This window comes from Eleginops maclovinus, chromosome 14 (assembly GCF_036324505.1).
Source record: "Eleginops maclovinus isolate JMC-PN-2008 ecotype Puerto Natales chromosome 14, JC_Emac_rtc_rv5, whole genome shotgun sequence".
NCBI lineage: Eukaryota > Metazoa > Chordata > Actinopteri > Perciformes > Eleginopidae > Eleginops > Eleginops maclovinus.
Genome location: NC_086362.1, coordinates 218,337 through 241,966, shown reverse-complemented (window position 1 = coordinate 241,966; position 23,630 = coordinate 218,337). Strand labels below are relative to the sequence as shown.

The following is a 23,630-nucleotide window of genomic DNA, read 5'->3' as shown; positions in this document are numbered from 1 at the left end:
ACCTCAGCCTGCAGACTGCACGACATCAACCTGCACGACCTCAACCTGCAGACTGCACGACCTCAACCTGCACGACCTCAACCTGCAGACTGCACGACATCAACCTGCACAACCTCAACCTGCAGACTGCACGACCTCAACCTGCAGACTGCACGACCTCAACCTGCACGACCTCAACCTGCAGACTGCACGACATCAACCTGCACGACCTCAACCTGCAGACTGCACGACCTCAACCTGCACGACCTCAGCCTGCAGACTGCACGACATCAACCTGCAGACTGCACGACATCAACCTCAACCTGCAGACTGCACAACCTCAACCTGCAGACTGCACAACCTCAACCTGCAGACTGCACGACCTCAACCTGCAGACTGCACGACCTCAACCTGCAGACTGCACGACCTCTGCCTGCAGACTGCACGACATCAACCTGCATGACCTCAGCCTGCAGACTGCACGACATCAACCTCAACCTGCAGACTGCACGACCTCAACCTGCACGACCTCAACCTGCAGACTGCACGACATCAACCTGCACGACCTCAACCTGCAGACTGCACAACCTCAACCTGCAGACTGCACAACCTCAACCTGCAGACTGCACGACCTCAACCTGCAGACTGCACAACCTCAACCTGCAGACTGCACGACCTCAACCTGCACGACCTCAGCCTGCAGACTGCACGACATCAACCTGCACGACCTCAACCTGCAGACTGCACGACCTCAACCTGCACGACCTCAACCTGCAGACTGCACGACATCAACCTGCACGACCTCAACCTGCAGACTGCACGACCTCAACCTGCACGACCTCAGCCTGCAGACTGCACGACATCAACCTGCACGACCTCAACCTGCAGACTGCACGACATCAACCTGCACGACTTCAACCTGCAGACTGCACGACCTCAACCTGCACGACCTCAGCCTGCAGACTGCACAACATCAACCTGCACGACCTCAGCCTGCAGACTGCACAACATCAACCTGCACGACCTCAACCTGCAGACTGCACGACCTCAACCTGCACGACCTCAGCGTGCAGACTGCACAACATCAACCTGCACAACCTCAACCTGCAGACTGCACAACATCAACCTGCACGATCTCAACCTGCAGACTGCACGACATCAACCTGCATGACCTCAGCCTGCAGACTGTACGACCTCAAGCTGTAGACTGCACGACCTCAACCTGCAGACAGCACGACCTCAACCTGCAGACTGCACGACCTCAACCTGCAGACTGCACGACCTCAACCTGCACGACCTCAACCTGCAGACTGCACGACCTCAACCTGCAGACTGCACGACCTCAACCTGCAGACTGCACGACCTCAACCTGCACGACCTCAACCTGCAGACTGCACGACCTCAACCTGCAGACTGCACGACCTCAACCTGCAGACTGCTCGACCTCAACCTGCAGACTGCACGACCTCAACCTGCACGACCTCAACCTGCAGACTGCACGACCTCAACCTGCAGACAGCACGACCTCAACCTGCAGACTGCACGACCTCAACCTGCAGACTGCACGACCTCAACCTGCACAACCTCAACTTGCAGACTGCTCGACCTCAACCTGCACGACCTCAACCTGCAGACTGCACAACCTCAACCTGCACAACCTCAAGCTGCAGACTGCACAACCTCAACCTGCACAACCTCAACCTGCAGACTGCACGACCTCAACCTGTATGACCTCAAGCTGTAGACTGCACGACCTCAACTTGCAGACTGCACAACCTCAACCTGCAGACTGCACGACCTCAGCCTGCAGACTGCACGACTACAACCTGCAGACTGCACAACCTCAGCCTGCACACTGCACGACCTCAACCTGCACACTGCACGACCTCAACCTGCAGACTGCACGACCTCAACCTGCAGACTGCACAACCTCAACCTGCAGACTGCACGACCTCAACCTGCAGACTGTACGACCTAAACCTGCAGACTGCACGACCTCAACCTGCACGACCTCAAGCTGCAGACTGCACGACCTCAACCTGCAGACTGCACGACCTCAACCTGCAGACTGCACAACCTAAACCTGCAGACTGCACGACCTCAGCCTGCACACTGCACGACTTCAACCTGCAGACTGCACGACCTCAGCCTGCAGACTGTACAACCTCAACCTGCAGACTGCACGACCTCAACCTGCAGACTGCACGACCTCAGCCTGCACACTGCACTACCTCAACCTGCAGACTGCACAACCTCAACCTGCAGACTGCACGACCTCAGCCTGCAGACTGCACGACCTCAACCTGCAGACTGCACGACCTCAACATGCAGACTGCACGACCTCAAGCTGCAGACTGCAGGACCTCAACCTGCAGACTGCACAACCTCAGCCTGCAGACTGCACAACTACAACCTGCAGACTGCACAACCTCCGCCTGCAGACTGCACAACCTCAGCCTGCACGACCACAACCTGCAGACTGCACGACCTCAACTTGCAGACTGTACAACCTCAACCTGTAGACTGTACGACCACAACCTGCAGACTGCACAACCTCCGCCTGCAGACTGCACAACTACAACCTGTAGACTGCACGACCACAACCTGCAGACTGCACGACCTCAACCTGCAGACTGCACGACCTCAACCTGCAGACTGTACAACCTCAACCTGCAGACTGTACAACCTCAACCTGCAGACTGTACGACCTAACCTGCAGACTGTACAACCTCCGCCTGCAGACTGCACAACTACAACCTGTAGACTGCACGACCACAACCTGCAGACTGCACGACCTCAACCTGCAGACTGCACGACCTCAACCTGCAGACTGTACAACCTCAACCTGCAGACTGTACGACCACAACCTGCAGACTGCACAACCTCAGCCTGCAGCTCCCTGTGTTTAAAAAACAAAAACCTTTTTGTATATTTCTCATTTTTTTGTTCTAATTATTTGTATTTGTTTTAATTTCTTTTGTTTTTCGCTGCTGCAACGAAAACAATTCCCAGTTTGGGATAAATCAAGTTCTTCTGATTCTGATATGTTTACACGGATGTCTTTGTCAAACACCAGAAACAAAGGTCCACAAACACAGACTGCTTGTGGTATTTGATAAAGAAAACATGTTTTCTCTCTTCATCTATATCCCTGTCTGTGTCACTGTGAATCACAAAGCACTTTAATAAATGACTACCACAAAATGTATACCGTAATTATACAATCTCCATCTTCGTGCTGCTGCTGTCCGTTGTCCCTCCTCCACCTCCTCCTGGACTGGCTGGTTGTTTTGACGTACAGCACTTCTGTCCAATCAGACGCAGGACCGTACACTAGCCCCGCCGCCCTGCGTGTACAGTTCGCGCCCTGCTGGCGTTGCTGGGCAGGCGGAGCCGTGTAGCAACGCAGCTCTGACCTGCGGCCCCCTGAGCCAATCATAGGCGAGTATTCCTCCAAACTCCGCCCAGGCTTGCCTGCCATGTTCCCGCCCTCTGAATAGGAACAACCAACGGGGGCGTTGCTGGGGGGCGTGTCCGTGCGCGAGCTCGACCCAGTTTGAAAGAGAAGCAGATCTGCAGTCGCTGCTTCAACTCAACAACACCAACACCTGAGAACCAGAGAGAACCAGAGACCATCAGCCTGCAGCTCCTCAGAGTGAGTACCCTCCTGTAATCACCTTTATAAAGTCTCTGTAAGGACAGTCTGACTGCAGAGCGAATAACGAGGAATAACGGGAAAATGGCCGCTGTGAATAACTGTGTGTGTGTGTGTGTGTGTGTGTGTGTGTGTGTGTGTGTGTGTGTGTGTGTGTGTGTGTGTGTGTGTGTGTGTGTGTGTGTGTGTGTGTGTGTGTGTGTGTGTGTGTGTGTGTGTGTGTGTGTGTGTGTTCTGCGGACCGACGTGTTTTTGTGAACAAGAAACGCCCATTTAGGGAGCATGAATGCCAGTTACTAGCCGGGTCCGGGTTATAGTCAATGACTCTCCGGAACATAGACGGAGCCCATCGTCTGTTCCTTATGTTTCCAATGCACAGGTGCTCTGTATAAACAGTTGTGTCGGAGCTCCAGCAGAAAGGCTGAGGTTGAACCTCCTCGCAGAGGGGGATGAGGCGGCTAGCTCCGCAGAGGGCGGGAAGCAAATGGTGGTCCATTGTTCTGCTGCTAGTTTTTAGCTAGGCTAGGCTTTAGTGGCTAAGCTAACTGCAGCAGTCCTCAACAGGACCCTTGGTTAGCGGGAGTATGGTTAATCTCTGTGCCTCCCCCGGACAGAGGAGCACCGGGACTCTTCCCGGTTCAACCCGGCTGGAGGAGCCTCCTGCTCTGCTCGGAGGCCCTCTGACCCCCGGGAGAAAATGGACCCGCTTTGTTCTCTTTGTGTTTCCGTCACACGGCCGGTAGGCTCCGGATACCGGAGAACCTCCGGGAATCCTACCGGAGCAGGCTAAAGAGCTGCACGTCCCTGAAGGGTTTAAAATACAACATTACAAGCTGAAAGCTGGTGAAATTCCGACTATGGGGACAAACAGACTCACAGGTTAAAGGGTCAACCCGCCAGTAAAAACACGCATCTTAGTAATAGATAATGCTTTGATTTAGGATCTGTCAGTGGGTCAGTCAGTATGTTCAATATCAAGTCTGATTTATAAAACACAGCAAACCTTTTACATTTAGATTACAAAGAAACTATAAAGATATGTCTTTCTTCTGTTCGGAGTTAATAAGGAAGAGTCATCATTATATGAACAGGTTTCATTATCCTCTGATCTCTTTGTGTACACTGCTGTCCAGCTGTTAGACACTGTCTTCTTTCTGGATTCATCACACAGCTTCACACAGGTTATGATATTTCACAGGGGTTTCTGTTCACATGAAAATTAATCTTCAGCAGCAGCTTAGTAGGGCGGTGGTGGCGAAGTCCACGAAAAAGACCAAGTGCTACCGTGGCGTCCCTGAGCAAGGCACCGTTCCCTATACCTATCCCTATGCTCCCCAGGCAAACATATCATTTCGGCTGCATCAGGTCATTCAGCACCAATCTCCTAGCTGTTCCCCGACAAAACTGGCCAGGATGGGAGAGCGTGCTTTCTCCTCCCTCGGCCCTCGTCTGTGGAATCAGCTCCCAGAAGACTTAAGGACCTCTGCATCGCTCTCAGTCTTCAAGAAAAGCCTGAAGACCCAGCTGTTCCTCGCCGCGTCTCCCTGACTGTGCTTCACTTTATATTTCAACCTTTTCTTTTATCTTTTTGACTCTCAGCTCACTCGCTGAATGTTTTTAATTTATCATTTTTTTCATGTATTTGATTAAATATGATTCTTAAGTAGCTTTTATTTTATTTCATTTTAGTGTGTTTCTTTCTCCCCATAGGATTGTGAAGCACCTTGAGAAAACGTTGTTTTTAAAGCGTGCTCTACAAATACAACTTATTATTATCATTATTATTATTTCCGTGTTCTGTCTAGATGTACAAGTCATTGAATAAAATGGGAAATAAATAATAAGTCAGACCCTAACCTCTGTGTTTCTCTGTACCTGTCTGTCTTCCTGTCTGTCTGCCAGGCCGCCAGTATGATGCGCAAAGATGTAAACAAGCCAAAGGGGAAGACGTCGGCGTACGCCTTCTTCGTCCAGACGTGTCGGGAGGAGCATCGTAAGAAGCACCCAGAGCAGTCGGTCAACTTCGCCGAGTTCTCCAAGAAGTGCTCCGAGAGGTGGAAGGTGAGACAGGCAATCAGACAGACAGGTAGAGGGACTGCGCTGAGAGGTGGAAGGTGAGACAGGCAGTCAGACAGACAGCTAGAGGGACTGTTCTCTGAAAAGTGGAAGGTGAGACAGGCAATCAGACAGACAGACAGGTACACTATGATTCGAGAGAAGTAAATGTGGTTTTGTGTGAATCAGAATAAATGTAGTCCTTCACAATAAGAGTCCTTCACAATAAGAGTCCTTCACAATAAGAGTCTGCTGTGGTTCCAGGGTCTGACGGCCAACGATAAGAAGTGTTTCGAGGACATGGCGAAGGCGGACAAGGTACGCTACAACCGTGAGATGAGCGACTACATCCCCCCCAAAGGCTTCGGCAAGAGGGGCCGCAAGAGGAAAGATCCCAACGCCCCCAAGAGACCCCCGTAAGTCCTCCTACTGTCCCCCTACTGTAACCCCAGAGACCCCCGTAAGTCCTCCTGCTGAAACCCCAAAGACCCCCGTAAGTCCTCCTGCTGTAACCCCAGAGACCCCCGTAAGTCCTCCTGCTGTAACCCCAGAGACCCCCGTAAGTCCTCCTGCTGTAACCCCAAAGACCCTCGTAAGTCCTCCTGCTGTAACCCCAGAGACCCCCGTAAGTCCTCCTGCTGTAACCCCAGAGACCCCCGTAAGTCCTCCTGCTGTAACCCCAGAGACCCCCATAAGTCCTCCTACTGTAACCCCAGAGACTCCCATAAGTCCTCCTGCTGTAACCCCAGAGACCCCCATAAGTCCTCCTGCTGTAACCCCAGAGACCCCCATAAGTCCTCCTGCTGTAACCCCAGAGACCCCCATAAGTCCCCCTACTGTAACCCCAGAGACCCCCATAGAATATCCTGCCTGAATTCAGATAAATACTTGATCTGACCCTAACTCAGGTGTGTGTCTGACCCTAACTCAGGTGTGTGTCTGACCCTAACTCAGGTGTGTGTCTGACCCTAACTCAGGTGTTATAACCCCAGACCTCTGCTATAACTGCTCCCTCCCTCCCTGTCTCTCTCTCTCTCCCGGTTTCTCCCTGTCTTTCTCTGTATCTCTCTCTCTCTCTCCTTGTCTCTCTCTCTCCCCCCTCCCTGTCTCTCCCTCTTTTCCTCTCTCTCTCCCTGTTTCTCCGTCTTTCTCTGTATCTCTCTCTCTCTCTCCTTGTCTCTCTCTCCCCCCCCTCCCTGTCTCTCTTCCTGTTTCTCCCTGTCTTTCGCTGTATCTCCCTGTCTCCCTCCCTCTCGCTCTCTCTCTCTCCTTGTCTCTCTCTCTCCCCGGTGTCTCTCTCCCTCTTTCCCCCTCTCTCTCCCTGTCTTTCTCTGTATCTCTCTCTCTCTCTCCTTGTCTCTCTCCCCCCCCTCCCTGTCTCCCCCAGCTCTGCGTTCTTTGTGTTCTGCAGTGAGTACCGGCCCAGTGTGAAGCAGCAGTTCCCGGGTCTCTCTATAGGAGACTGTGCCAAGAAGCTGGGGGAAATGTGGAGCAAGCAGAGCCAGTCTGAGAAGCTGCCTTACGAGGAGAAGGCCCAGAAACTGAGAGAGAAATACGACCGGGTGAGACAACCTGCAGAGAGACAGAGTGAGACAGCGAGAGAGAGACAGATAGAGCCAGTCTGAGAAGCTGCCTTACGAGGAGAAGGCCCAGAAACTGAGAGAGAAATACGACCGGGTGAGACAACCTGCAGAGAGACAGAGTGAGACAGAGAGTGACACAGCGAGAGAGAGACAGATAGAGCCAGTCTGAGAGACAGATACATAGAGAGGCTGAGAAACAGATAGATTAACAGACAGACACAGGCTGAGAGACGGACAGGATATACACTGCTAATCAGAGGGACACTTGATGACGGCTGTCTGAAAGCGTGCTGTTCCTATTTGATTATGGGATGTAAAAGCTTTTCAAACAGTGAGTTGAAAGAGTCAGAGCTCTTCAGGGGGGCTCCTCTAAGCAGCCCTTCTGCCTGTAAGGGTTCACTGTGACGCTGTCAGTGCGCTCACGTTTGTGATTGGTCTCATGCTAACCCCGCCCCTCTCATGTGATTGGAACTTGGCCAGGCTGGATGAGTTGATAACCGGCGTTGGTTAAGCCAGATAACCGACGTTGGTTAGGGTCGGTTAAGCCAGATAACCGGCGTTGGTTAGGGTTGGTTAAGCCAGATAACCGGCGTTGGTTAGGGTAGATTAAGCCAGATAACCGGCGTTGGTTAGGGTCGGTTAAGCCAGATAACCGGCGTTGGTTAGGGTCGGTTAAGCCAGATAACCGGCGTTGGTTAGGGTCGGTTAAGTCAGATAACCGGCGTTGGTTAGGGTCGGTTAAGCCAGATAACCGGCGTTGGTTAGGGTTGGTTAAGCCAGATAACCGGCGTTGGTTAGGGTTGGTTAAGCTAGATAACCGGCGTTGGTTGAGCCAGATAACCGGCGTTGGTTAGGGTCGGTTGAGCCAGATAACCGGCGTTGGTTAGGGTCGGTTGAGCCAGATAACCGGCGTTGGTTAGGGTCGGTTAGGGTCGGTTAAGCTAGATAACCGGCGTTGGTTGAGCCGGATAACCGGCGTTGGTTAGGGTCGGTTGAGCCAGATAACCGGCGTTGGTTAGGGTTGGTTAAGCCAGACAACCGGCGTTGGTTAGGGTTGGTTTAAGCCAGATAACCGGCGTTGGTTAGGGTCGGTTAAGCCAGATAACCGGCGTTGGTTAGGGTCGGTTAAGCTAGATAACCGGCGTTGGTTAGGGTTGGTTAAGCTAGATAACCGGCGTTGGTTAAGCCAGATAACCGGCGTTGGTTGAGCCAGATAACCGGCGTTGGTTAGGGTCGGTTGAGCCAGATAACCGGCGTTGGTTAGGGTTGGTTAAGCCAGATAACCGGCGTTGGTTAGGGTCGGTTAAGCCAGATAACCGGCGTTGGTTGAGCGAGATAACCGGCATTGGTTAGGGTTGGTTAAGCCAGATAACCGGCGTTGGTTAGGGTCGGTTAAGCCAGATAACCGGCGGTTGTTAGGGTCGGTTAAGCTAGATAACTGGCGTTGGTTAGGGTTGGTTAAGCCAGATAACCGGCGTTGGTTGAGCCAGATAACCGGCGTTGGTTAGGGTCGGTTGAGCCAGATAGCCGGCGTTGGTTAGGGTTGGTTAAGCCAGATAACCGGCGTTGGTTAGGGTCGGTTAAGCCAGATAACCGGCGTTGGTTAGGGTTGGTTAAGCCAGATAACCGGCGTTGGTTAGGGTTGGTTAAGCCAGATAACCGGCGTTGGTTGAGCCAGATAACCGGCGTTGGTTAGGGTTGGTGAAGCCAGATAACCGGCGTTGGTTGAGCCAGATAACCGGCGTTGGTTAGGGTTGGTTAAGCCAGATAACCGGCGTTGGTTAGGGTCGGTTAAGCCAGATAACCTGCGTTGGTTAGGGTCGGTTAAGCTAGATAACCGGCGTTGGTTAGGGTTGGTTAAGCTAGATAACCGGCGTTGGTTGAGCCAGATAACCGGCGTTGGTTGAGCCAGATAACCGGCGTTGGTTAGGGTCGGTTGAGCCAGATAACCGGCGTTGGTTAGGGTCGGTTTAAGCCAGATAACCGGCGTTGGTTGAGCGAGATAACCGGCATTGGTTAGGAATGGTTAAGCCAGATAACCGGCGTTGGTTAGGGTCGGTTAAGCCAGATAACCGGCGTTGGTTAGGGTTGGTTAAGCCAGATAACCGGCGTTGGTTAGGGTTGGTTAAGCCAGATAACCGGCGTTGGTTGAGCCAGATAAACGGCGTTGGTTAGGATTGGTGAAGCCAGATAACCGGCGTTGGTTGAGCCAGATAACCGGCGTTGGTTAGGGTTGGTTAAGCCAGATAACCGGCGTTGGTTGAGCCAGATAACCGGCGTTGGTTAGGGTTGGTTAAGCCAGATAACCGGCGTTGGTTGAGCCAGATAACCGGCGTTGGTTGAGCCAGATAACCGGCGTTGGTTAGGGTTGGTTAAGCCAGATAACCGGCGTTGGTTGAGCCAGATAACTGGCGTTGGTTAGGGTTGGTTAAGCCAGATAACCGGCGTTGGTTAGGGTTGGTTAAGCCAGATAACCGGCGTTGGTTGAGCCAGATAACTGGCGTTGGTTAGGGTTGGTTAAGCCAGATAACCGGCGTTGGTTGAGCCAGATAACCGGCGTTGGTTAAGCCAGATAACCGGCGTTGGTTAGGGTCGGTTAAGCCAGATAACCGGCGTTGGTTAGGGTTGGTTAAGCCAGATAACCGGCGTTGGTTGAGCCAGATAACTGGCGTTGGTTAAGCCAGATAACCGGCGTTGGTTAGGGTCGGTTAAGCCAGATAACCGGCGTTGGTTAGGGTTGGTTAAGCCAGAGAACCGGCGTTGGTTGAGCCAGATAACCGGCGTTGGTTAAGCCAGATAACCGGCGTTGGTTAGGGTCGGTTAAGCCAGATAACCGGCGTTGGTTAGGGTCGGTTAAGCTAGATAACCGGCGTTGGTTAGGGTTGGTTAAGCTAGATAACCGGCATTGGTTGAGCCAGATAACCGGCGTTGGTTAGGGTCGGTTGAGCCAGATAACCGGCGTTGGTTAGGGTCGGTTAAGCCAGATAACCGGCATGGTTAGGGTTGGTTAAGCCAGATAACCGGCGTTGGTTAGGGTCGGTTAAGCCAGATAACCGGCGTTGGTTAGGGTCGGTTAAGCTAGATAACCGGCGTTGGTTAGGGTCGGTTGAGCCAGATAACCGGCGTTGGTTGAGCCAGATAACCGGCGTTGGTTAGGGTTGGTTAAGCCAGATAACCGGCGTTGGTTGAGCCAGATAACCGGCGTTGGTTAGGGTTGGTTAAGCCAGATAACCGGCGTTGGTTGAGCGAGATAACCGGCATTGGTTAGGGTTGGTTGAGCGAGATAACCGGCGTTGGTTAGGGTCGGTTAAGCCAGATAACCGGCGTTGGTTAGGGTCGGTTAAGCCAGATAACCGGCGTTGGTTAGGGTTGGTTAAGCCAGATAACCGCCGTTGGTTAGGGTCGGTTAAGCCAGATAACCGGCGTTGGTTGAGCCAGATAACCGGCGTTGGTTAGGGTTGGTTAAGCCAGATAACCGGCGTTGGTTGAGCCAGATAACCGGCGTTGGTTAGGGTTGGTTAAGCCAGATAACCGGCGTTGGTTGAGCGAGATAACCGGCATTGGTTAGGGTTGGTTGAGCGAGATAACCGGCGTTGGTTAGGGTCGGTTAAGCCAGATAACCGGCGTTGGTTAGGGTCGGTTAAGCCAGATAACCGGCGTTGGTTAGGGTCGGTTAAGCTAGATAACCGGCGTTGGTTAGGGTTGGTTAAGCCAGATAACCGGCGTTGGTTGAGCCAGATAACCGGCGTTGGTTAGGGTTGGTTAAGCCAGATAACCGGCGTTGGTTGAGCCAGATAACCGGCGTTGGTTAGGGTTGGTTAAGCCAGATAACTGGCGTTGGTTGAGCCAGATAACCGGCGTTGGTTAGGGTCGGTTAAGCCAGATAACCGGCGTTGATTAGGGTTGGTTAAGCCAGATAACCGGCGTTGGTTAAGCCAGATAACCGGCGTTGGTTAGGGTCGGTTAAGCCAGATAACCGGCGCTGGTTAGGGTCGGTTAGCTAGATAACCGGCGTGGTTAGGGGTTGGTTAAGCTAGATAACCGGCGTTGGTTGAGCCAGATAACCGGCGTTGGTTAGGGTCGGTTGAGCCAGATAACCGTCGTTGGTTAGGGTCGGTTAAGCCAGATAACCGGCGTTGGTTAGGGTTGGTTAAGCCAGATAACCGGCGTTGGTTAGGGTCGGTTAAGCTAGATAACCGGCGTTGGTTAGGGTTGGTTAAGCCAGATAACCGGCGTTGGTTTGAGCCAGATAACCGGCGTTGGTTAGGGTCGGTTGACCCCAGATAGCCGGCGTTGGTTAGGGTTGGTTAAGCCAGATAACCGGCGTTGGTTAGGGTCGGTTAAGCCAGATAACCGGCGTTGGTTGAGCGAGATAACCGCGTTGGTTATGGTTGGTTAAGCCAGATAACCGGCGTTAGTTAGGGTTGGTTAAGCCAGATAACCGGCGTTGGTTGAGCCAGATAACCGGCGTTGGTTAGGGTTGGTTAAGCCAGATAACTGGCGTTGGTTGAGCCAGATAACCGGCGTTGGTTAAGCCAGATAACCGGCGTTGGTTAGGGTTGGTTAAGCCAGATAACTTGGAGATACCCACAGGGCTTGTATGCTGTCTCACCCACCAGAGTTTCTTTTGATTCCTGTCTGAATCTAACTTGTACCTGTCTGTCTGCAGGACATGGTGGCGTACCGTGGCGGTGGCACTACGTACGCCAGGACCCCTGGATCCTCAACCCAGGCGGGGGGGGAGGACGATGACGACGAGGGGGAGGATGACGACGATGACGACGAAGAGGACGAGTAGACAGATAGAGTGAGACTTGTAGGTGTGTGTGTTTCAGAGCAGACAGACAGGTGAACACATATCCTGCCTCCTGTGGCTCCGCCTCTTCTGAGACAGACAGACAGGTGGCTGACTTTAATCACGCTGACATATTAATACTTCAGTCATCATTATAATGGGTATAACAGACAGACAGGTTACAGACAGACAGCAACTCTGAAACACACACACTGGACCTCTGTGTGTGTGTGTGTGTGTGTGTGTGTGTGAGGTCGTCAGATGTTAAACTGCCCCCCCTCACAGTCACCATGGTTACCCCCCCTCTTCTTCATGTTTTTTTATTTCCTGTTCACTGTCAGTAGAAACTCAACTTTTATAATAAAACGGCCGAGGGAAAACACAGCCTGTGTGTGTGTGTGTGTGTTTGTGCTTTAATCTGTAGTCACATAAACACATCTCTAATGAGTGATGACATCATACTCAGTATGAACTTTAAAGTGTCTGAAATATTCCTGACTCCTCCTCCGTCCTTGCGTCTATGGTAAAAGGAGGGAAACGAGGAGGCCAAATACGCAATTGGGATGAACTGGTTGTAGTCTTTAAACCAGGAAGTGATGCAGTTTGTAGTCTTTAAACCAGGAAGTGATGCGGTTTGTAGCCTTTAAACCAGGAAGTGATGCAGTTTGTAGTCTTTAAACCAGGAAGTGATGCAGTTTGTAGTCTTTAAACCAGGAAGTGATGCAGTTTGTAGTCTTTAAACCAGGAAGTGATGCAGTTTTGTAGCCTTTAAACCAGGAAGTGATGCAGTTTGTAGTCTTTAAACCAGGAGTGATGCAGTTTGTAGTCTTTAAACCAGGAAGTGATGCAGTTTGTAGTCTTTAAAACCAGGAAGTGATGCAGTTTGTAGTCTTTAAACCAGGAAGTGATGCAGTTTGTAGTCTTTAAAACCAGGAAGTGATGCAGTTTGTAGTCTTTAAACCAGGAAGTGATGCAGTTTGTAGCCTTTTAAACCAGGAAGTGATGCAGTTTGTAGCCTTTTAAACCAGGAAGTGATGCAGTTTGTAGTCTTTAAACCAGGAAGTGATGCAGTTTGTAGCCTTTAAAACCAGGAAGTGATGCAGTTTGTAGTCTTTAAACCAGGAAGTGATGCAGTTTGTAGCCTTTAAACCAGGAAGTGATGCAGTTTGTAGTCTTTAAACCAGGAAGTGATGCAGTTTGTAGTCTTTTAAACCAGGAAGTGATGCAGTTTGTAGCTTTAAACCAGGAAGTGATGCAGTTTGTAGCCTTTAAACCAGGAAGTGATGCAGTTTGTAGTCTTTAACCAGGAAGTGATGCAGTTTGTAGTCTTTAACACACAGGTGTTTTTTGGTTTATTATCTTTTTTTCAGGCAGGAGAATTCAACAAATCACAAACGAGTATCTCATGACATCATACAGCAGGACCATCGGAAAGGCTGTGTGGCACAATGAGTGATGGACAGGTGAAGACACAAAGTCCCATATGACCCGTTGTCATGGTGACCGCTGTCATGCTCAGTCCCTGTGACGACGATATCAAACAGAAAAAACGTGCAGCAAACAAATAACAATAAAACCTTTTCTCTAAGGACTCCTTTCATGACACCCTTAGGACACCGTACAATTTGGTAATAGTCTCAGAGGTTAGGCAACCGATCATGAGACAAACCGACAGGTAGTGAGGGAGGACAGTCAAGGGGACCAATAGGGACAGGGTCTTCAGGGGACAGGGTGGTCAGCAGCACAGGCTGGTCTCAACAGGTGGGTTTCGAATGTTAACTCATTAACCCCTCACTAACTCACTAACTCATTAACCCCTCACTAACTAACTCATTAACCCCTCACTAACTCATTAACCCCTCACTAACTAACTCATTAACCCCTCACTAACTCATTAACCCCTCACTAACTCATTAACCCCTCACTAACTAACTCATTAACCCCCTCACTAACTCATTAACCCCTTACTAACTCATTAACCCCTCACTAACTCATAAACCCCTCACTAACTCATTAACCACTCACTAACTCATTAACCCCTCACTAACTCATTAACCCCTCACTAACTCACTAACTCATTAACCCCTCACTAACTCATTAACTGGTTAACCCCTCACTACCTCATTAACCACTCACTAACTCATTAACCCCTCACTAACTCATTAACCCCTCACTAACTCATTAACCCCTCACTAACTCATTAACTGGTTAACCCCTCACTAACTCATTAACCACTCACTAACTGGTTAACCCCTCACTAACTCCTTAACTGGTTAACCCCTCACTAACTCATTAACTGGTTAACCCCTCACTAACTCATTAACTGGTTAACCCCTCACTAACTCCTTAACTGGTTAACCCCTCACTAACTCATTAACTGGTTAACCCCTCACTAACTCATTAACTGGTTAACCCCTCACTAACTCATTAACTGGTTAACCCCTCACTAACTCATTAACTGGTTAACCCCTCACTAACTCATTAACCCCTCACTAACTCACTAACTCATTAACCCCTCACTAACTCATTAACTCATTAACCCCTCACTAACTCATTAACCCCTCACTAACTCATTAACTGGTTAACCCCTCACTAACTGGTTAACCCCTCACTAACTCATTAACTGGTTAACCCCTCACTAACTCATTAAGTGGTTAACCCCTCACTAACTCATTAACTGGTTAACCCCTCACTAACTCATTAACTGGGTAGCCCCTCACTAACTCATTAACTGGTTAACCCCTCACTAACTCATTAACTGGTTAACCCCTCACTAACTCATTAACTGGTTAACCCCTCACTAACTCATTAACTGGTTAACCCCTCCCTAACTCATTAACTGGGTAGCCCCTCACTAACTCATTAACTGGTTAACCCCTCACTTACTCATTAACTGGTTAACCCCTCACTAACTCATTAACTGGTTAACCCCTCACTAACTCATTAACTGGTTAACCCCTCCCTAACTCATTAACTGGGTAGCCCCTCACTAACTCATTAACTGGTTAACCCCTCACTAACTCATTAACTGGTTAACCCCTCACTAACTCATTAACTGGTTAACCCCTCACTAACTCATTAACTGGTTAACCCCTCACTAACTCATTAACTGGGTAGCCCCTCACTAACTCATTAACTGGTTAACCCCTCACTAACTCATTAACTGGTTAACCCCTCACTAACTCATTAACTGGTTAACCCCTCACTAACTCATTAACTGGTTAACCCCTGAAAACAGACCAACACAAAAAGATATGACGTCACACATTAACACTGTTGCCTTGGTTACGAGAGCTATCATCTGATTGGCCGTGATTCGGCTGTCAGGGTAAAACACATGGAGAGCCAGGTCTCAGCACTGTCACATTTATAAACAACAATAAACAAATACCAATAAATAAAGAATAAATACCAATAAATAAATACCAATAAATAAAGAATAAATACCAATAAATAAAGAATAAATACCAATAAATAAAGAATAAATACCAATAAAGAAATACCAATAAATAAATACCAATAAATAAATACCAATAAATAAATACCAATAAATAAATACCAATAAATAAAGAATAAATACCAATAAATAAATACCAATAAATAAATACCAATAAATAAAGAATAAATACCAATAAATAAAGAACAAATACCAATAAAGAAATACCAATAAATAAAGAATAAATACCAATAAATAAAGAATAAATACCAATAAATAAAGAACAAATACCAATAAATAAATACCAATAAATAAAGAATAAATACCAATAAATAAATACCAATAAATAAATACCAATAAATAAATACCAATAAATAAAGAATAAATACCAATAAATAAATAACAATAAACAAATGACAATAAATAAATACCAATAAATAAAGAATAAATACCAATAAATAAAGAATAAATACCAATAAATAAATAACAATAAACAAATGACAATAAATAAATACCAATAAATAAAGAATAAATACCAATAAATAAAGAATAAATACCAATAAATAAATACCAATAAATAAATACCAATAAATAAATACCAATAAATAAAGAATAAATACCAATAAATAAATAACAATAAATAAATACCAATAAATAAAGAATAAATACCAATAAATAAATAACAATAAACAAATGACAATAAATAAATAATAAATAAAGAGCCATCAAGACCACCAACATGATTAACCTGAGAGCCAGCTGATTGGTCGGTTACAGGACTGACTGGTCAGTGTGTGTGTGTGTGTTTGTGTTAAAGCTGTAGAAGAATTACAAAACGAGCACAGGCACATTCAGGCTGTAACTAAAGGGAAGACAGATAGTCAGTGAACGCATCATCATTACAGAGGGTGTGTTTGAGTGTCATCCAAAGACGTGGGAAAGTGCAGCTTTAATGTGTGTGTGTGTGTGTGCGTGCGTGTGTGTGTGTGTCTATTTTTCGTTGATGCGCAGCCTGAAGGAAACGCGCCCGGCGAACTTGTCTCTCTCACTGCCCTCCAGCAGAGTGTTGGGCCAGATCTTACACTCCACGTCGATGTCCACATTAAGGGAGGCGTTCAGGAACTGCACTGCCACCAGGGGCTGCGTGTAGTTCACCTGAGACAATGAACGCACCATTAGTGACATGAGGAAGTGTGTGTGTGTGTGTGTGTGCGTGTGTGTGCGTGTGTGTGTGCGTGTATGCGTGTGTGTGCGTTACCTGAGCTTCCTTGCCGTAGTATGGGTAGTACATGAGGTTAAAGGTTCCGTTAGGAGGAAAATATGCCAAGGGACCAATATCATCACTGTCCTCCCTCTGCATGCACGCACGCACGCACACACACACACACACACACAGACACACACACACACACTGATTGATAACAGTGACACATTTACATCTTAACTGACTGACGGACAGGAAGTAAGAGAGTCAGACAGGTTCTGACCTTGGCTCCACAGGTGACGTACGGAGATTGACGATCCTTCCCCGGCAACATGCCGATCACCTGGAGAGACAGACAGGTAGAGAGAAAGGTAAGGACAGATGGTCTTACAGGGACTGACCTTAAGAGTTCATCGGGAGGTCTTTAGAGGTCAGAGGTCATTAGAAGGAATGGGAGGCGGTCAGAAGGCAATGGGAGGGCCTTAGAGGTCAGAGGTCATTAGAAGTGGGAGGTCGTCAGAGGTCGTGTACCCGGTTGAGTTTGATGAGGACGCAGGGCTTCCCTTGGCTATAACCATAGAAACGATCAGAGACTCCAGAGCAATCCTGCAGCAACGTCCTGTTGAACTGACAGGAACGCTTCGGATTGTTCCTCACCTGGAGAGGGGGAGACAGCGGAGGAGACAAAGGGTGAAACAAAGTCTAAGACAGGCTGCAGGAGAGGGTGAAACAGTGTTACCTTTCCACTGTCCTCCTGGATGAAAAACTGATCTGGCTTACAGTTAACGTTGGTCGGGACCTGGTAACTGTCGTTGTAAGCTGTAGACAGACAGACAGACAGACAGACAGACAGACAGACAGGTTGAATCAGAACCCTAATGATGTACTGCCTGAGTCTCGTTAACCTGTCACGGCCTGAGTCTCGTTAACCTGTCACTGCCTGAGTCTCCTTAACCTCTCACAGCCTGAGTCTCGATAACCTCTCACAGCCTGAGATTCGTTAAACTCTCACTGCCTGAGCCTCATTAACCTGTCACTGCCTGAGTCTCGTTAACCTAGTACAGCCTGAGTCTCGTTAACCTCTCACAGCCTGAATCTCGTTAAACTGTCACTGCCTGAATCTGGTTAACCTGTCAAAGTGTGAGCCTCGTTAACTTCTCACTGCCTGAGTCTCGTTAACCAGTCACTGCCTGAATCTGGTTAACCTGTCAAAGTGTGAGCCTCGTTAACCTGTCACTGCGTGAGTCTCGTTAACCTGTCACTGCCTGAGTCTCGTTAACCTGTCACTGCCTGAGTCTCGTTAACCATCCACTGCCTGAGTCTCGTTTACCAGTCACTGCCTGAGTCTCGTTAACCTCACACTGCCTGAGTCTCGTTAACCTGTCACTGCCTGAGCTTCGTTAACCTCTCACAGCCTGAATCTCGTTAACCTGTCACTACCTGAGTCTTGTTAACCTGTCACTGCCTGACTCTCGTTAACCAGTCACTGCCTGAGTCTCGTTAACCAGGCAGTGCCTGAGTCTCGTTAACCAGTCATTGCCTGAGTCTCGTTAACCTGTCACTGCCTGAGTCTCGTTAACCAGTCACTGCCTGAGTCTCGTTAACCAGTCACTGCCTGAGTCTCGTTAACAAGTCACAGCCTGAGTCTCGTTAACCTCACACTGCCTGAGTCTCGTTAACCTGTCACTGCCTGAGTCTCGTTAACCTGTCACTGCCTGAGCTTCGTTAACAAGTCACAGCCTGAGTCTCCTTAACCTCACACTGCCTGAGTCTCGTTAGCCTCTCACAGCCTGAGTCTCGTTAACCAGTCACAGCCTGAGTCTCGTTAACCTCTCACAGCCTGAGTCTCGTTAACCTGTCACTGCCTGAGTCTCGTTAGCCTCTCACAGTGTGAGCCTCGTTAACCTGTCACTGCCTGAGACTCGTTAACCTCTCACAGCCTGAGTGTCGTTAACCTGTCACTGCCTGAGTCTCGTTAGCCTCTCACAGTGTGAGCCTCGTTAACCTCTCACTGCCTGAGTCTCGTTAGCCTCTCACAGTGTGAGCCTCGTTAACCTGTCACTGCCTGAGACTCGTTAACCTCTCACAGCCTGAGTGTCGTTAACCTGTCACTGCCTGAGTCTCGTTAGCCTCTCACAGTGTGAGCCTCGTTAACCTCTCACTGCCTGAGTGTCGTTAACCTGTCACAGCCTGAGTCTCGTTTACCTGTCACTGCCTGAGTCTCGTTAACCTCTCACAGCCTGAGTCTCGTTAACCTGTCACTGCCTGAATCTCGTTAACCAGTCACTGCCTGAGTCTCGTTAACCTGTCACTGCCTGAGTCTCGTTAACCTGTCACAGCCTTAGTCTCGTTAACCTGTCACTGCCTGAGTCTCGTTAACCTGTCACTGCCTGAGTCTCGTTAACCTGTCATAGCCTTAGTCTCGTTAACCTGTCACTGCCTGAGTCTCGTTAACCTGTCACAGCCTGAATCTCGTTAACCTGTCACTGCCTGAGTCTCGTTAACCTGTCACTGCCTGAGCTTCGTTAACCTCTCACTGCCTGAGTCTCGTTAACCTGTCACTGCCTGAGTCTCCTTAACCTGTCACAGCCTGAGTCTCGTTAACCAGTCACTGCCTGAGTCTCGTTAACCTGTCACTGCCTGCGTCTCGTTAACCAGTCACTGCCTGAGTCTCATTAACCTGTCACTGCCTGAGTCTCGTTAACCTGTCACTGCCTGAGTCTCATTAACCTGTCACTGCCTGAGTCTCGTTAACCAGTCACTGCCTGAGTCTCGTTAACCTGTCACTGCCTGCGTCTCGTTAACCAGTCACTGCCTGAGTCTCATTAACCTGTCACTGCCTGAGTCTCGTTAACCTGTCACTGCCTGAGTCTCGTTAACCAGTCACTGCCTGCGTCTCGTTAACCTGTCACCGCCTGAGTCTCGTTAACCAGTCACTGCCTGAGTCTCGTTAACCTGTCACTGCCTGCGTCTCGTTAACCAGTCACTGCCTGAGTCTCATTAACCTGTCACTGCCTGAGTCTCGTTAACCTGTCACTGCCTGAGTCTCTTTAACCAGTCACTGCCTGCGTCTCGTTAACCTGTCACTGCCTGAGTCTCGTTAACCAGTCACAGCCTGAATCTCGTTAACCAGTCACTGCCTGAGTCTCGTTAACCTGTCACTGCCTGAGTCTCGTTAACCTGTCACTGCCTGCGTCTCGTTAACCAGTCACTGCCTGAGTCTCATTAACCTGTCACTGCCTGAGTCTCGTTAACCTGTCACTGCCTGAGTCTCGTTAGCCAGTCACTGCCTGAATCTCGTTAACCAGTCACTGCCTGAGTCTCGTTAACCTGTCACTGCCTGAGTCTCGTTAACCTGTCACTGCCTGAGTCTCGTTAACCTGTCACTGCCTGAGTCTCGTTAACCAGTCACTGCCTGAGTCTCGTTAACTAGTCACAGCCTGAGTCTCGTTAACTAGTCACAGCCTGAGTCTCGTTAACTTGTCACAGCCTGAGTCTCGTTAACCTGTCACTGCCTGAGCTTCGTTAACCTCTCACTGCCTGAGTCTCGTTAACCTGTCACTGCCTGAGTCTCGTTAACCTCTCACAGCCTGAGTCTCGTTAACCTGTCACTGCCTGAGTCTCGTTAACCTGTCACTGCCTGAGCTTCGTTAACCTCTCACTGCCTGAGTCTCGTTAACCTGTCACTGCCTGAGTCTCCTTAACCTGTCACAGCCTGAGTCTCGTTAACCAGTCACTGCCTGAGTCTCGTTAACCTGTCACTGCCTGCGTCTCGTTAACCAGTCACTGCCTGAGTCTCGTTAACCTGTCACTGCCTGAGTCTCATTAACCTGTCACTGCCTGAGTCTCGTTAACCTGTCACTGCCTGAGTCTCGTTAACCAGTCACTGCCTGAATCTCGTTAACCAGTCACTGCCTGAGTCTCGTTAACCTGTCACTGCCTGAGTCTCGTTAACCTGTCACTGCCTGAGTCTCGTTAACCAGTCACTGCCTGAGTCTCGTTAACCAGTCACAGCCTGAGTCTCGTTAACTAGTCACAGCCTGAGTCTCGTTAACCTGTCACTGCGTGAGTCTCGTTAACCTGTCACTGCCTGAGTGTCGTTAACCTGTCACTGCCTGAGCTTCGTTAACCTCTCACTGCCTAAGTCTCGTTAACATGTCACTGCCTGAGTCTCGTTAACCAGTCACTGCCTGAATCTCGTTAACCAGTCACTGCCTGAGTCTCGTTAACCTGTCACTGCCTGAGTCTCGTTAACCAGTCACTGCCTGAGTCTCGTTAACCAGTCACTGCCTGAATCTCGTTAACCTGTCACAGCCTGAGTCTCCTTAACCTGTCACAGCTTGAGTCTCGTTAACCTCTCACAGCCTGAGTCTCGTTAACCAGTCACTGCCTGAGTCTCGTTAACCTGTCACTGCCTGAATCTCGTTAACCAGTCACTGCCTGAGTCTCGTTAACCTGTCACTGCCTGAGTCTCGTTAACATGTCACTGCCTGAGTCTCGTTAACTAGTCACGGCCTGAGTCTCGTTAGCCTCTCACAGCCTGAGTCTCGTTAACCTGTCACTGCCTGAGTCTCGTTAACCTGTCACTGCCTGAGTCTCGTTAACCTATCACAGCGTGAGTCTCGTTAACTTGTCACTGCCTGAGTCTCGTTAACATGTCACTGCCTGAGCTTCGTTAACCTCTCACTGCCTGAGTCTCATTAAACTATCACTGCCTGAGTCTCGTTAACCTGTCACTGCCTGAGTTTCGTTAACCTCTCACAGCCTGAGTCTCGTTAACCTCTCACTGCCTGAGTCTCGTTTACCAGTCACTGCCTGAGTCTCGTTAACCTCTCACTGCCTGAGTCTCGTTAACCTCTCACAGCCTGAGTCTCGTTAACCTCTCACTGCCTGAGTCTCGTTAACCTGTCACTGCCTGAATCTCGTTAACCAGTCACTGCCTGAGTCTCGTTAACTAGTCACTGCCTGAGTCTCGTTAACCTGTCACTGCCTGAGTCTCGTTAACCTGTCACTGCCTGAATCTCGTTAACCAGTCATTGCCTGAGTCTTGTTAACCTGTCACTGCCTGAGTCTTGTTAACCTGTCACTGCCTGAGTCTCCTTAACCTCTCACAGCCTGAATCTGGTTAACCTGTCAAAGTGTGAGCCTCGTTAACCTGTCACTGCCTGAGTCTCGTTAACCTGTCACTGCCTGAGTCTCGTTAACCTGTCACTGCCTGAGTCTCGTTAACCATCCACTGCCTGAGTCTCGTTAACCAGTCACTGTGTGAGTCTCGTTAACAAGTCACAGCCTGAGTCTCGTTAACCTGTCACTGCCTGAGTCTCGTTAACCTCTCACAGCCTGAGTCTCGTTAACCAGTCACTGCCTGAGTCTCGTTAACAAGTCACAGCCTGAATCTCGTTAACCTGTCACTGCATGAGTCTCGTTAACCTGTCACTGCCTGAGTCTCGTTAACCTGTCACTGCCTGAGCTTCGTTAACCTCTCACAACCTGAATCTCGTTAACCTGTCACTGCCTGAGTCTTGTTAACCTGTCACTGCCTGAGTCTCGTTAACCAGTCACTGCCTGAGTCTCGTTAACAAGTCACAGCCTGAGTCTCGTTAACCTGTCACTGCCTGAGTCTCGTTAACCTGTCACTGCCTGAGTCTCGTTAACCTGTCACTGCCTGAGCTTCGTTAACCTCTCACAGCCTGAATCTCGTTAACCTGTCACTGCCTGAGTCTCGTTAACCTGTCACTGCCTGAGTCTCGTTAACCTCTCACAGCCTGAGTCTCGTTAACCAGTCACTGCCTGAGTCTCGTTAACAAGTCACAGCCTGAATCTCGTTAACCTGTCACTGCATGAGTCTCGTTAACCTGTCACTGCCTGAGTCTCGTTAACCTGTCACTGCATGAGTCTCGTTAACCTGTCACTGCCTGAGTCTCGTTAACCTGTCACTGCATGAGTCTCGTTAACCTCTCACAGCCTGAGTCTCGTTAACCTGTCACTGCCTGAGTCTCGTTAACCTGTCACTGCCTGAGTCTCGTTAACCTGTCCCTGCCTGAGTCTCGTTAACTTGTCACAGCCTGAGTCTCGTTAACCTCTCACTGCCTGAGTGTCGTTAACCAGTCACAGCCTGAATCTTGTTAACCAGTCACAGCCTGAGTCTCGTTAACCTCTCACAGCCTGAGTCTCGTTAACCTCTCACAGCCTGAGTCTCGTTAACCTGTCACAGTGTGAGCCTCGTTAACCTCTCACTGCCTGAGTGTCGTTAACCTCTCACTGCCTGAGTCTCGTTAACCTCTCACAGCCTGAGTCTCGTTAACCACCACTGCCTGAGTGTCGTTAACCTGTCACAGCCTGAGTCTCGTTAATTAGTGACTGCCTGAGTCTCGTTAACTTGTCACAGCCTGAGTCTCGTTAACTAGTCACTGCCTGAGTCTCGTTAACCTGTCACTGCCTGAGTCTCGTTAACCTCTCACAGCCTGAGTCTCGTTAACCAGTCACTGCCTGAGTCTCGTTAACCTGTCACTGCCTGAGTCTCGTTAACCTCTCACAGCCTGAGTCTCGTTAACTAGTCACTGCCTGAGTCTCGTTAACCTGTCACTGCCTGAGTCTCGTTAACCTCTCACAGCCTGAGTCTCGTTAACTAGTCACTGCCTGAGTCTCGTTAACCTGTCACTGCCTGAGTGTCGTTAACCTGTCACAGCCTGAGTCTCGTTAACTTGTCACTGCCTGAGTCTCGTTAACCTGTCACTGCCTGAGTCTCGTTAACCTGTCACTGGCTGAGTCTTGTTAACCTGTCACTGCCTGAGTGTCGTTAACCTTTCACAGCCTGAGTCTTGTTAACCAGTCATTGCCTGAGTCTCGTTAACCAGTCACAGTCTGGGTCTCGTTAACCTCTCACAGTCTGGGTCTCGTTAACCTCTCACAGCCTGAGTCTC

The 23,630-nt window shown here is 49.4% G+C and overlaps 2 protein-coding genes across 3 annotated transcripts in view; one reads left to right on the top strand and one right to left on the bottom strand.

Moving 5' to 3' along the window:
- Positions 1-3,471: 3,471 nt before the first annotated feature.
- hmgb2b (high mobility group box 2b) lies at positions 3,472-12,451 on the top strand. 2 transcript variants are annotated; one of them, XR_010167331.1, is made up of 5 exons: positions 3,472-3,634; positions 5,537-5,695; positions 5,954-6,105; positions 7,077-7,366; positions 11,942-12,451. XR_010167331.1 is itself a non-coding variant. In XM_063900899.1 (5 exons), exons 2-5 carry the CDS (start codon positions 5,546-5,548, stop codon positions 12,068-12,070), a joined length of 606 nt encoding a protein of 201 aa, XP_063756969.1. In that variant the 5' UTR covers positions 3,472-3,634; positions 5,537-5,545; the 3' UTR covers positions 12,071-12,451. The 2 variants fall into 2 exon arrangements, 1 of the variants encoding a protein (XP_063756969.1); XM_063900899.1 differs by having other exon boundaries at positions 7,077-7,251.
- A 4,042-nt stretch (positions 12,452-16,493) lies between these two features.
- The window catches only part of atp1b2a (ATPase Na+/K+ transporting subunit beta 2a), an 8,010-nt gene continuing 873 nt past the window's right edge, over positions 16,494-23,630 (bottom strand). The window contains 5 exon segments of the mRNA XM_063901248.1: positions 16,494-16,658; positions 16,762-16,857; positions 16,991-17,050; positions 17,239-17,364; positions 17,447-17,526. Of these exon segments, the coding sequence (XP_063757318.1) occupies positions 16,494-16,658; positions 16,762-16,857; positions 16,991-17,050; positions 17,239-17,364; positions 17,447-17,526 (527 nt within the window).